The 15511-nt window shown below is 45.1% G+C and overlaps 1 protein-coding gene across 1 annotated transcript in view; it reads left to right on the plus strand.

The window, feature by feature from the left end:
* Positions 1-15511, plus strand: part of LOC111260958 (uncharacterized) — a 153173-nt gene that overhangs the window by 97388 nt on the left and 40274 nt on the right. The window contains exon 3 of the mRNA XM_022834086.2: positions 7844-8195. Coding sequence (XP_022689821.1) covers positions 7844-8195 — 352 coding nt within the window. The remainder of the gene's footprint in view (positions 1-7843; positions 8196-15511) is intronic.

Raw genomic sequence — 15511 nt, forward strand, 5'->3', positions numbered from 1 at the left:
CTTCGCAGGGGTTACGGCGCCTTGGTATATGCGATCAGTGAGGAGACACTGACGAACCAGCCGACGGTTGTTAGGCTGCTTGTCCTTTTCGCTATCGCATCCGAAAAAGGCCTCGTATAGGCTTGCCAGGGTGAACCCACTTTACATACCGACCTCGCATCTTGGTTCTGCACCGTCCCCAATGAGCCTTCAAGCTCCTACGATGCAGCACAATACTCCGGGGGGCCTCACCAGTAGACCCTATTCTTCCTGGCTCCAGCCTCCTTTTCTTTGCCTAAACACATTTCGTCCGGCTATGCTCAGTTACATCTCGATAACACAACTACTGCCATCATTATCAGTAATATCGCAATACTGCTAGTCGAGTCGTGGGTATAGAGCATATATATACTCTATACTCACGACTCACCGAGGCTCAGCTGCCCGGCCAGTCAGTCCGCTCAGTCTGTCGCACCAGCGTGCCCGTCCGTGCATCCATCCGCAGAAACCTATCGTCTCAACAGCTGTAACAAGATATTGATTTCTGCTCAGTTCTGCTACCCGTCTGTCCTGGCATCCACCCTACCGGCCCATCTATCCATATACCTATTGGGGTTACTGTCGGCGACCACCACGGTGGCGGCGGCAACGGCAGCAGCAAAAGAATGAGCCAAACAGTTCGTCAACTGGCCACCGTATTATATAGCATATACCAGTAACGGCAAGGGTATTTGTCAGAGCAACCCGCACAAGTTTAACTAGTCAGGACCGAGTGGCCAGAACGCTAAGTTGCCTAAGAGTGGGCAGAGGGATTTTTCGTGGGCTTTCATCGACTAAAAGAGACAACGAATAAATCGCCGAGATGGCTCGTGTTTGTAGAACTGAATTTACAGTTGGCTTGAATTGTTGTTGTTAGAGAGCTACCATCTGCGCACCTTATTCACGTGTAGAAGTCCTCTTTTGCGACCCAGCATCTTCCGTAGTTTGCCGGCAATCTACGGTCGGGTATGCCTGGTGCTCACTACTGATATTGTGCTGGTGCTGCTGCTGTTGCTGTGATTGCCGTAGTCAGCGCGTCCGCTAGTGTGGCTAAATTGACCTGACTTAAGGCAACGGCCGGCTCTGGCGGTTTTTTGCCGCTAGTTGGATGGTGGGGACAGCTGAATGGGGAGCAAATATGACTGTTGTCCTGTTGGTACGATGATGATAATTACGAACGATCAATTGAGACTTACAATTAATGTTCTCCAGCGCCCATAGGACACGGTTGCTATTACATCGGTGGATTGAGTAATCGATTGTGTTGTCAGCAACGAAACCGTTGACAGATTGAAAAGCTAACTGCCGGCTGTAATGAGTTCAAGTCTAAATATAAATAGATGATAACCCATATAAGATCGTTGTCCCTAATTGCTCTCCTTCTAACGAGCCACTTTAGGCAGGCAGATCATATTAAACAGATATTTATAGAAACGAAAATACATATCGCACACCAGTTTGTATCAAATTGCGCCAAATTCGATTTTATGATGTCGCAATTAACAGCACGACTCAAGCAATTTTTTCATCTACGATGGAAAAAGCTTTATGTGTAGCAGCAGGTATCCGTGAGAACAGAGCTGGCGGCCATCTATAACGCTTCTCCTCGTACGAACTTCATGGCTGGTACGATCATCCTTCGTATTTTGTTTTTCTATCCGTATGGCGGGGACATTTTCTGCCGCTGCGCGCAACAAACAATAGTACGATTAGCCGAAACCGCTGCGACTATGGATTGTACGTGCATCTTCCTATATCCGAACTACGAGGGAAACAGCCGATCTTCACGGGAGAGGACGAACTAGTAAATAATAGATACCTAACTTCGCCCTCGTTAGACAGATCTAACAGGATCATTTTACTATCCTAAATGGATACATTTTTTCAATGGGTTGATCGTGCCGAACAGGCGACTGCGCTCGTGCGGTACGATATTTGGCGCCGTTCAGTCGATAGGCCAACGACGATTCATTATATGAGTGTATTGGTGGTATCTTCTATATTATTTGGTGCTTCTTTCTTCTGTTCGAAGTTGGGCGGGCCTTTAATTATAGCGGCATTAGACTATATAATGGTACTGCACTATTATCTATTTTAAGCGGTATTTAACGTGCTGAGAATCAAGATAACTACGTTTTCTCGTGCAGTAAAAATTACAACTACATCGAAATTACATAGCGGAAAGAAGTCGTACAATTCTAACTGTCAGTGCCCTACCAGCTACTAAATGTGGCGTCCGCAAAATTAATAGAAACCTTAACAACTTACCTAGCTAATGGCCAAATATTATGCCAGCAACTAATGTATGTAAAGTTCACTCAAGCACGTAAACTTATTTGTTATTACTATTGTATAGCGACCTGACGTCACCAGCATTAACGAGTCACACAGTCCTATTATTAAAATTTTTATTTGTCCTTAGACACCTTTTGTCATGTTCCTGCTTCGACAAAGAGCCGTCTGCCCTCAAACTTGCAGAAAGCCTATCATTTATTTCGATGACGTCAAGTTAGCCTGAACAGTTGGATACATATAGATATACAGATAGTGACGAAGTTCCGTTGGTCTATATTGTTGATTTGTCTATTCTAACCGAGTGCAGATGACAAAGTACGCCATTAGCTCCGCGTTGCTCTGAAGCGATCCCGTTACGTTCTCATCGTTCTTGAGTAAAACTAAGTTACGCGACGCACAAGACGCAGCCAACGTATACGGACGTTAAAACACACATGTCGACCTGATAATCCGCCGCATATTGCTCCCCTTCGCTTTCGAATCGAACCAAGCTTCTTCATAGCGATCATACTTTACTACGTTCTACCTGTTATTTTATGTATGTAGCGTACTACACTTTGATTTCAAGTGTCTGTTTCGTGTCTAGGGGTATTACCAGCTCTGACAAACAAGAACCTTCTTCTTAGAACTGTTACGTATTTGTTATTTGAAGGTTTTGTCCGTGCTGCTTTAGACATCTTTAGCTGCTTTTTCCATTTTTCACTTAACTAATCTAATACGAACACGTAAATAGGATAGTTCAACGTCAACAACCTTCAAAGTCTGATGCGTCCGTAGTTCAAAGAAAAAATTCTCCTTTACGCTCTTGTTTATACCCAACATCAAATAGCAGATATTGTATAATAGAACTACTACTACTCGTTTCGTCGTAACGACAAGGGCGGTATGTAATTGGCATAACGATGTAAAAGCCGAAGAAATATGCGCTACATAGTCCGGTTATGATACAAACTTAAGGAACTCGACTCGATCCCTACTTCCCATGCATAGACAATGCTATATAGCATTGTCTCCCAATCTCAGTGTGACCCCTGCAACAGTTGCCGTCTGCGTCTGGTGTTCGATCGAGATCAGCCCGATACATTTGTCTCCGTATCTACATTCATTCGCAGAAGTACATACAGCATAGAACGAGTTCTATCATTCGTCCTTCCGACCACGCGCATGAAACGACTAGCTATACAGGGCCGTCAAGTCATAAAGGAGATTGGGAAGCGACACTGAAGTGATACAGGAACAGGCGGAGCCTGGCCGACGACAGCACCTTGCCTTGTCTCTGTCTCTTTGTACATATCGGAAGGGGGTGTCGTGCCATGGGAGCCTCCGCATAGCCGCTCGGGGGTATGGGGCATTGGGGCACTAGAGGAATGTGATCTCAATCGATGCTCTGCCGGCACATGGCCGACGGAGGACGGCCAGGGGCCGGATATCTGCTGCACTGCTGTTGTTGTTGGAAAACGCAAAGACGCTCGCTAGCACATTTCTTCTACTACTATCGCTACCGTTAACTTTGATCTCATCGGCTTTGATCTGCTTGGCATCATCTTGTGGAGACAGACCATCAGTTTTTTTGGCTAGAACAGTGCGGGACCCTTATTGCCTACATATGTTATATATATATATATATATATATATATATATATATAACTTGTACTCCCCCACATCCGCGAATCGCTCTGTCTGCTATTACACATAGACAAGTAAAAACATAAAAAAAATATGAAAGATACACGTGTGTGCACTCATATATATATATATATATATATAGATACACACGTGTATCTTTCATATTTTTTTTATGTTTTTACTTGTCTATGTGTAATAGCAGACAGAGCGATTCGCGGATGTGGGGGAGTACAAGTTAGTACACTATTTTTGTTTTGCTTTGAGCGTACAAAAACACAGCTGGCTTGTACCATTGTAATATAATTAATACTGGTTATAACTGGATACCCCCGGCCGAGCATAAATGAGGAAAAATATGCACATAATAATAGTAACAATTGATTGAGTGCAGTGTGTCACGTATTAGATATATGGGCGTACGTATCCTTTATTCCACGGCCATTTGTAATGGAGATGACGATTTTATACTTGGCTATACTACCGATGTATTCCGATTTCATTTTGGAACAACATCATTGGAAGAACATTTTGGATTGTAATAGAGTATCAACGTGTACGTTTTCTATATTATGCATGATAATTAAAAAATTGTCGTATAGCCTGGGTAAACAATGATATATAATATTCAATACGAAACAATCGAGTTGCTTAAGTTTTTGTGTAGACGCCCTGCACTTATCCAGCTTTTTATTCAACAAAAGTGTACAAAACTAGCTAGGATAACGGCGTTTGACTGCAATAAACATCGTCAAAACGGCTGTGAAGCAGTAGACACCAACAAGATGACGCCTCCGAACGACGGTCGTATTTGAGACGGAGAGACAATAATCAAAACGATAGAAGCAACAGTGTTACCACAGCCGGCATTCCGGCTGTGTTTCGCTGCATACGCTTCTGAATTTCAGAACGAGACAGAAGAGCACAGAACATACGTTGCTTTGTACTCTTATCCAGTCGTATGTCTGTGTTTACGATGTCTCGCTGTTGCTCTTCATAAACTTATGTCGCCCTACGTGTTAATCCCGTCGACGTTGTCGTCATCATCGCTGTTGTTACCGTGGTTATCGGCTTACCTTTGACGGCCGCAGGGGGGTGGTCGTGGAATTTGTGCAAGGGACGCGTAGCATTTAATCTCCTATTCTGTACTCCTACACGGATACTAGGGACAAGCCCAAAAAGATAGGTGCGCTCCGTTTTCCCTCGTGGCAAGCAATGGCCGGACGCAAAGAGGCCGCCATCAGTGTGGTCGTCAGCAGACCATAGTCTCATCGCTATGTACATGTAGCTGCCGCAGTCACAGCCGTCAGCCGACTGATGCCACCCCACTGTCGGACACCAGCCCACGATATCCGGCCATGATGATCTTGACAACAACAACAACAACAGTAACAACAAAAAACAACAACACCAGCAACAACAAGGTGGTTCAATGTAGACACTACCAATTGCAATAGACCGTATTTCGGCTTTGACTTGTTATCTATCAGCTTGATGGGCCGTACTAGCGTCAGAATGTCTGCTGCGACTGTCGCCGCTTCGAGGCCGCTGCTGGAAATATGAATATGGAAATAGCCGGACAACGCACCGACAACTGGGCAATTTGCCTAACAACTGAGTGCTAATGAGAAACATTTAAGCGGTTGGTAATGCTAGTTTAGGGAATGAACGAACGATAATTGAACGACTATGTAGATAGATGGTGACTGATTGACTGACGGAGTAACCGCCTCTTTGAGCGAATAAGCGCTTGAACCGAGCGATCATCATTTTGTGCTGCTGCTGGGGTGGCGGAGGCAGCAACGTGGCACGCCAGTAGGCCAGCGTCTTCTACACCGTGCCCAGCCAGCAGTACTAATGCCTAGCTTGGCTATATTACGATGGTATGCCTCCAAAGCTATCTGTCCGTTTCACCGCTTTGTAGGACCATCGTGAATGCAACCACTAGTGCTTCTGTGACACCTTCTATCGGACAAAATAGAAAGCGACGAGATGAGCATATGGAGCGAAGCTGCGAAGCAATAGTAGGAGTTAAAGATATCTACGTAATAGATAAAATTTGGCAAGGATTGATAAACAGCAGCAGTACGATGATAGCGTTGGGGCAACAGCAACGGTGGCGACGCATCCGCCATGGGTACACTGAACGCTAGGAGACCGGTCACCCACATGCCAATAATAGATGGAAGCACAAACATGTCATCTCTAGGAAATGCTAGTAATAAAACTAAATTCAAAAAACAACAAGGAGTACACAAGCATTTTATTTTTTTATAATTATTATGCTGATGATGGCGCTCGTATGAGCCAAAGATTGAAAAAGACAATAGATAAACAGTAAGATAAAGCAAAGTTGACAGACATTGTCAGGTTTTAATATTTGACAGAGCTCATGTTTATGGGTCCTTTTTGAACACATTATAATTAATATTTGTGTATGTGTGTTTCAAGTACTATTTCGTTGTAGTAAGAACTGGCGCCTCGTCGATGTATCAAGCGTACATACATACATACATATACGTACATCTGTGATACATGACACGTATACGACGCCAGCTGTAGTAGCAATATTGCGAACAAATGAGTAAACGAAGGCTACATAAAAGGGCATAAAAAGAGGTATTGACATTGTTTATCTTTACCGTCACCAAGAACGCCAACACCACTAATGGCAAAGACGACAACGACGACGCAGCATAAAAGAGACAAATGGATATTTCATTTATCTTTTTGTCTCCAAGCAAAAAAAGACGTCGCTGAGGGCAATCGCTGGAGAGCGCAAGTGCGGGGTCGGGCACTATTCCTTATCGTCGTAACTTCGTCATTGCCCTCCCGTTATTACGGCTGCTGCTAGGAAACGTCATGTATTCCTAAGTTGAAATAGTAACGTCTTCGCTTAGTTAAAACTTAAAATCGACTTATATTAAAAAAGTAGCTGATTTGAAAAGAATTTCATTCGTTCGACAAGACAGTGTCTTGGCCATTACATTTTGTTGCTGTCTCGCACCGAGTTGTTTTCGACCATTCAAGATCTTGTTGTTGTTATTGTTGATGTTGTTGCTACAAGAGCAACAACAACAAGTGTTATTGTTGCTGGCGTCATTGCTTTGATTATCATCGAGGCTATGTACTAATTAACAAATTTAATTTAGCTGAAATATCAATTTTTGCCCAACGCATGGTATTTAGACTAGAATGGCGGTGGCAGTGCTGACGTCCGCTTATATTGCAGCCTTCATGAGGTGTTTTCGGAAAAATACTGCTGGCTACGGCTTCGTTTGTGGTCATGACCGCCCATCGATCTTCCTTCTGTCCCCTCTGTCATTGAATCTCCGAACGATTGTCTCTCCCTCTTCTCCTTTTCTCTTACTGTATCATTCTCAATTGTGAGTAATCTTGCCGTTACGGCGAGTTGAGCTTTCAGTGTCTCGTTCTTCGTCTCGTAGCGTGACACCTTAGCCGGGGTGACATTATGAAAATATTGCAAACCATTGAATAAAAAATATGGGTTGTCTCAGGATAGTTTACTTCAATGCACGCTATGTTCAGCGTGAACACGAATGCGGCCACTTTTATGTAATCAATATTACCTTTATGGTAAATACCGGCACTCAGAATTTGATAAATGAGTTTTCTAACTCATAAATTTGTAGCGACAACACTTGTATTAATACCTAATGTAGCATTTCTTTGAACCGTTATCTACATATGAAGGAAGCGTATCGAGGGACATGATTTGTCCGACATGGAACGTCATCTGCTAACAGCTGTTAATAGCCGAAAACTAACTGTTCTTCTGATAAGCTTATCATACTTGATTATCAGCACATGTAGCTATATAAATATTTAATTTCTTCATTACTATCCTAACCTGTGGCCAATATCTCCATTCAATATTGTATTGCAGTCACTTGAAGAAAAGGAGCGGCGGCACCGTATTCACCGTGACCAGCTGCTTCGCAAGAAGCGCTATCTAGAGCGGCTGCGAGACCAGATGGGCAGCCTGGTGATCGGTCAGAGTCATCCCACGCATGCAGGGCATCCTTCCACGTCTGTCGGTTCTGGGTCACCGCACAGTCCGCGTAGTCCAGCGTCGCCATTTGCACCACAACTATTGACGCCCCCGCGTTCGTCCTGCGGGAACGAATCACCTCCGCCATCGACGACCACAGCCACAGCCGGAAGCTGCCTCAAAAGACGTTCGGTTAGCGAATGCAGCTCTCAGTCATCGCAGTCCACAGGGTCAGCGGCTGAATCAGGTAGGTTCAGCGTGCAAAAAAGCTATGCCTTAACCAATACTATAGCAGATCATCGACGCTATAAATTATCCGTCCATACCTCTGTATTCTTATAGATTTACCATATATATGGTTTATGTGTTGTCATAGCTTAGATACACCCTTTTTCTAGACAACTGTAAGTCTTGTACCTTTTCGGTAGTGGATTATTTTCCTGTTATCATTTTTTGTGTGTTACTTCCCTTCGGCACCCAGTAAATAGAACATATATTGCTTATGCACAGTTGTGCACATATTCATATGTATGGATACGTGCACAGTGCCTATTAGTGATATAAATCGTCCTACCAATATCATAATGCTCGGCAAATTTTGCTGTAGGTTTACAATAAACTGTGATAATTATTGCTCCTCTAATCTCTAAGCGGCTGCTACATCCATTTCATCTCGCTTAGAATCCCCTCGTAGTCGTTTCATGGTGCTAATACTAGCGACCGGTTGTTGTCTCTCGGTTTGCCTTCCCACCCCTCTTCCAGTTTACTATCCTCAGCTTGTATAAGTAGGCCAGGGGCGAATTTTGCCGAGGAGGCCTGCTGCATTTTTTGCAATCCCTGTATGTACCGGAAAAACTAGCCCAGCTTTTTGGCGAAGTGCAACAATACAAACACAGGCAGACAAAGGGCTAAGACCGTTGCAATCGAGTCAAAGAAGCATCGATGAAAATGAATGGTATAGACAGCTGCAAACTTAAACGTTGTAAGTTTCGTTAGAACGTTTTAGTGGACCAGTCACGTACGTGGTGGCTCCGTAATCTTTAAATGCTCTTAGGAACTGGCGTAGAGCCGAGGCACATCGGTGCAAAACGACTCATCTTAACCTAATGCGTTTGCAGGCATCAACAATGTATAGATGGCATGAGTTCAAGTGACTAAACTACTACAAGCCCAATTGAAAGCAGTAAACGGACGTGAGAGGAGGTACGCACGCTTTCTATAAACCCCCTACAGTGACCCGTACGTACATGCCGATGCATGCGGTCATCATGAAAAGCGCAAAACCCTTTTAGACTCTTGGCGAAAATTCAGCTGTCTGTTAGGTCTTGGCTGCATTTTTCAAGTGAATACGCAGAAAAACGTACGCCTAGTAGCGTACAAAATATTTAGAACAGCAGGAGAAACAATTACTCCTCAAAGAAACAGGGAGTTGACCGTACAACCGAAATGAACACTTCACAAACGCGCTAGTTCTAACGTTCTGCTGGACAGCGTTACTCAATGAATGTCTCTACTCGGCAATTTTGACTTTCCGTTGGAGAGACAGCGTTCTATTGGTCATCACCTAGCAACGCAGCCCGCGTCATGGCTGTCGCGAAGGAGAGCATCTACTACGGGCTGTTCTCCTAGGAAGTGCATGAGCAGTTCCCAAAGGGCAATACTGGTATAGAAAGGAGCGCCCAGCGGCCACTACATGTTAGACGCTCGTGGCGGAGTGGACAGGGGTTTTGCATAGATTCACGTATTCTGTATTTGTGGACTTCAAAGCAGCATTTGACTCCATACATAGGGATGCAGTATTAACAACCCTGGAAGAGGCAGGAGTCACCGTAAACGTGCTTGGTTTGATAGCAGCGACATTTCGAGAAAACTAGGTTACGACCGACGATGGGCTCTATGAATTGCTACCATTCTCTCAAACCACTAAACTACACTAGACACAGGAAGACAATCTGAACCCTCTTATTCTCTCATTGCGGCTGAAGAACCTACCCAAGGGTATTCGTGGGGTTAGAAATCTTCTGAAGGTGCTCCTATGTGCAGACGACTTAGTCGTCTACAGATATAGCAAAACAGAGATACAGGAAGCCCTTGCTATGTTGAAGGCACCACCGCGAATTTCTGTTTAGCTTTACAAAAACGGATGCGATGAAATCCAGACAGGCAGGCAAGATGCCCCGGTCATATCAGGCGCTCCCCTAAAATATGTCAACAAATTCTTATATCTAGAGCTGGCCATACCTTACAACGACTATAGCCTCATACTGCATGTAAATGTAGGATGCAGGCATTCATTGCGGCAGCTCTCATAAAGAATTCACGACGTCTGTTCGTCTCTACCTCTCTCTGATCCTAAATCACTCCATTAGCAGCATATGGCATCAACTTAATATGGCAAGACTCGACCGTACAGAACATCAGCTAGATAAATCGGCTAGGAGTGTCCTTCTTGAACCTCGCGTTGAAATTGCACTAATCAGCACAAAATAATCTCTTATGCTTCTCTGCCGACATGCCCCTTTGCACTGAACAAGTTAGAATGAATTTGAACTTTTCGCGCTCTTTCCTCCATGACGGAGATTCGGGAAAATCGATGGTAATTTCGTCACCATTGGAACGATGAAGGATGACATCTGGCAGGAATCACTGATTCAAAGCGTCACGTCGTTATGCGGTCCATAACTTTGCTTGTGCCGTATAGTGCAGCACATCAAGTTTCCACAAATCCAGTGAAGACTGCGTCTGCTCAAAATGTTAACAACCCTGTGATAGATTTCATGTGACGCGCTGTAAGGCCCAGGTTTATTTTCTAGGAAAGTCGGGATGGTGATAAGAATGTGTAATGTCATTATATTATAGAATCGTTTGTGAAACGTTTTTAATGCAATACTCCAAGTTCTGTTTATTGTGGCGCCGCTCTGCAAGTCTATAAGAACAACTATAGCTGTTATATGTATATTTGAAAGTTGCTAAGAACAACCTAACAAAGGTGAATACAGTATATATGATGAGATTTATGCATTGTTTGCGAACGCCCATGTGGTTGTCTCAGCAGATCGGCGCTGTTGAGCCGGCGTCGTTCTGTGTGTGCTCTGGCTGTTACCTTACCGCTTGTATCCCCATGCGCTTCCTCAGAGGTCCACTAATGTGGGGGTGTGCATGGAGTTACGTATGTTCCGATGGGTGAGCAAAAGTCTCTGGGAAACTGCGTCATTGCTGCTGCTGTTGTTGCTGCCTGCGACTAGTAGGGACATAACTGAAAACAACAAGGGCCGGTGAGCGGGCGACAGGGAATCGGCTGACAAGTCTGGTTCCTGCTTCTTTCGAGCTGTATGGCGTTGACCCTGCTGCAAATCCCTAGCATTTACCCTCACTCTATAGCCACTGCAAACCTCTACAACAACAGCCAGCCCGTCATTACCCGACAACTCGACCCCGCTGAGTCCTCTTTTTAGGTTAGCACGGCTGGTATTGGCGTTACCCCTGTTGAGCCGTTATTTGCCGTCACTCATCCACCAGCGAACCATTCAGGCAGACTGCAGTGGTAGCAGAATGCCTTTACCTGCTGCAAGCCACTGAGCTGCAAGCTACTCTTTGACCGCTCTCCACTTAACTCGCTTTTGCTGAAAGCACTTAGCCTGCCGAATAGCGGGTAACAGTGACGAGTAGTTCGCAAAGTCCTGCTGCTTCCTACCTAGCCGCGCAGGAGGGCTTATTCTGCCATGTTGTACGTCGTCGACAGCCAGCGCCATCGAAGGAAAGCGAAGCTGGCTCTCGCAAAGATCAAGCAATGGTAGGAATGGTCTCCCGGTGGCAGGCCCCTGAACACCGTCGGCGTCCGTGCCATACTCAAGCTATACAGAGGCAACCCTTTACCAGCAGCTCCTTACGCACCCCATGAAGTCTCATCCCGTCTCCTGTCAACACGAGCCGCTGCTTTACAATACCAAGACACTTACACACTTGCGTTTACGTACATCTATAGGTATGGTTGTCTGTGCAGTTTAGAGAGCAAGGGGAGTTAGTTCTGACAATAATATGGTGGCTTTAAGGTAAGAAGGTTGAAGATGATTGCATCCTGCACAGACATTTTTTTCGTTGTTGCCGATGGCAACTATCCTGCTGGTCATGCTATTGCTGCCACCACTAGTAGAAAGCTCGATCCTTCTTACCACCTGCCCTGGACAATGCTTCTATTTCAGCTCCATTTACACTGTCATCTTCAATTTTGTACTGGTACCTGCGTGGGTGTTTACTTCTTTCGCTTTTGTCTAATCATCTCTTTCAATCTCTCTTTGCCTCTTGCTTCGTGGCTCAAAAACTTCAAGAGCTGGCTTCAAGCGTTGCCCCGTGAGCAAGTCTTCTAAAAAGCAAGAAAAAAATTTACCGTACGAGGTCCTGCGCTGTTACACTGGATCCCCCTCGGGCCTCAGCTAAAGCTTTATCAAACCATAACTGATCCTAGTTTTTTTTCCAAGACGATCGTTCTCTGCTGGGCCTGATATATCTTGGAATTTACACACGCCGATGATAAAATTATTGTGTTTCAAGCTGAATTATTACATGCGTACTATTTCATAATTCAATAAAATATCGGGAAGCTTTGCTGCTTTAATTCTTAATCAGAAAATTGCGCGATGAATGACTGAGGCATATACTCGTATCTGTCCATATGCTATGATAGATGGAGAGAACAAACGCTAATCTGGTGCATATGTAAATCGTGCAGTTATCTTGTTCGGACATCAGTTTAGCTATTCCCAAAGAGAAATGTCCATCTTCGATTCGCAGTTCCGAGATGTGTCTATGTATATATTATCGACTACCCCTTTACCGTTTCCCTGTTGCTATGGGTCTTGTCGGGAGATGCGTTGAAGTACAAGGGAAAAGGGAAATACGGAAGGGCAGCAGGCACTAGAATTGATGTCACTCCACGCTGTTTATGTTGCTTCTGCAGCAGCGTTCGCTAGTGGTAGTAGCGATGATAGCAAGTAGTCTGCAACATAGGAGCAGCGCCTGCTGCTGCTGTTGCTGCTGCAGTTGATATTGGCGATGCCGCCGCTGTAGATGTTATCGTTGACGTTTCTGCCGTCATCCGTATAGGGCCTGTGCTATCGTCTCCCGGCTGTATGGCTGTTAACGAGCCTTTGATGGAGGCCATCTGGCGCGAACATCTGACCTTTGCTCTTAAGTTCACCCATCTGACTACGATATCTAGTAGTGGGCCGCTGCTGGACTACTTCCTGTCCACAGCGAGCCAGGAATGATGACCATGCTCCCCCACCCCCTCAACCCTCGTACACACCCGGCGTCGCCATTTCCCTCCGCGGTGGATGTACCCAATAGGAGGTGAAACTTCCCTGGGCGATTCGGCCTACTGCTGTCCCCCTCCAGCCGGACTCCCACTTCCCTACTCCATTTTGCCTTCAGTCCAAGTTGCGCTGGATATTTCTTCACGGTGCCACAACAACCACAACCCCACGATAGGAGAGGCAGTAACAGCGCTCCTAGGAACAGTTTTCATGGCGCTGATGGTGGTTGTGAGTAGGTGGAGTTTTGAATTGCAAACAAATTTCATTTCGCTCGCGCTTCACGCAGCTAACACAGCCAGTCGTAGTCGCGTAGCACATCAAGCGCATGTCCCTCAAAAACGTCCATCTTTATCCTATTGATGTAGCGTGGAATTGCACGTTACAATATTTCACATCATAAAGGCATAGCTATGGCAATGGCTGATGCCGTGGCTGCCCGTATTTCCTTCACTATGCCACTTCAAAGTATCACTACTCGAACACGTCCTGCAAAATACATTCTGACTGTGATAACCGTTGCTAGCGGGGCCAGCAACCATTTCGGACCGGAGCTTTGGCAGTTTATGTGTTAGTTCAATTGCAAAAATCTACATAGATATACTGCGCCAGTCTATAACGTACCTATTCGAAACTAGATGAAACAACAAACTCGTCTTTAGCAATAGACACAGATGGCTTTGGTGGTCCGATTGCGGCCTGACAAGAACGTTGGTGAAGTCGGCCACTAAAACCCAGTGCAATAATGATCGTTTATGGGTGCCTCTATTACAAAGATTCGGGTGACAAAATTAGTCACGGGACCATCATATAACAGAAACCCTGCTTGCTATAATAGAACAGGCGCTCAATACATGTCGAGTACAAGTGACAAGTGGTAATTATTACTACAGAAAACTATAGTTTTATTCTATCAATAAAATTGGTCCATGGTAGCAATCATAGCTATATTTACTCAATTGCAATTTTGTATCACTAGTCTTTTCACTTTCTCTTACACAGAAGCTTTAAGTGAACAGCTCATTATGTTAGTAATAACATACATATGTCATGGGACTCATGATTGATCCATCAGAGCCTGGCAGATTCGTGTAGGCTGGCCATCGATCATCGGACTCTTTGTTTAGGGCGAACCACCGAGATATCGGAGCCAGCAATGTTGCAAGTACGTCCGGTAACATTGGCCTCGCTCATACGTCGTTTTCAAATCAAGGCCAAAAGAGCCGTATTTAACGCTGTGGTCGATCACTGATCGCATACACGAATAACAATAGCAATAACAGAGCTAGCTTTACTGTTCAGCTAATGTTGTTCCTACACAACGTTGTAGTATCTGCTTGCGTTTTATGACGGGATCGTTCAGCATCCATCCGTCTGTTTAGCTATGATCACTTGGCTGTGTTAGAAGTCTGTGGCAGCAACAGCGTTCCCTTCACTGGAGCCCCGCGAAATTTGCACGAGCATTAGGGATTCTTGCGAGCCAAATTGCCACTGACAGCTCTGCTAGCAGTTTACCGCTTACAGAAGGAGTGAGACGAAGAAAGACGGACGGACAGTCCCTTACTTGCTTGTCTTTTTTCATGGCGGCCTTTTAGACTTCAGAAATCGCAGTCTACAGGCAATATACCTCCATTTTGGCATAAGAGGATTCCAACAGCGGTGTGACGGCCGATGTTGACGGTGACGAGCACATCGATCGCGACACAGTAGCACTGGCGATTTCGACTCTCTTTTAATGCCCGATCGTCCGCGCTGTACCTTACTAAGTGAGTCCTCTTATATGCAGGTAACCGCAACGCTTCAGCTGCTGTCCTAGTTGCTGCTTCTGCAACTCTTGCCACAATGAGATCAATTGTAGATTGATTCTTTCATTAACCGTCCCACCATTCAATTTCCATTTGACGCTTCCACGAACCCCGCGCGCATCCCTGTATATATAATTGAAAGTCTGTCTAACTATGCGCGTGTGGCTGGATGTGCTCGATCTGTCTATTCTATTCTGGGTTGATGGCTAAGCGTGGAACGTTCTCACATCGTTCAGCATAGTCATCATTTGTCTACTTACTGTCGATTAGTCGTCCTTCTGCTGCTCGTTTGTCGCCAACCCCAATGTAAGAACGAGTTGATTCGACATTTCGGCGCCTGTTCGGTGTCTGTTCATCCATAAGTCCTTTCTGTTCTCCACGCGAGTTCAGCCTCTGAGCGGCCCGCTTGCGGTCAATACGGCTCGATTTACCCGATCCAGTTCGAGTTG

The sequence above is a fragment of the Varroa jacobsoni genome, unplaced genomic scaffold (assembly GCF_002532875.2).
Source record: "Varroa jacobsoni isolate VJ856 unplaced genomic scaffold, vjacob_1.0 scaffold_497, whole genome shotgun sequence".
NCBI lineage: Eukaryota > Metazoa > Arthropoda > Arachnida > Mesostigmata > Varroidae > Varroa > Varroa jacobsoni.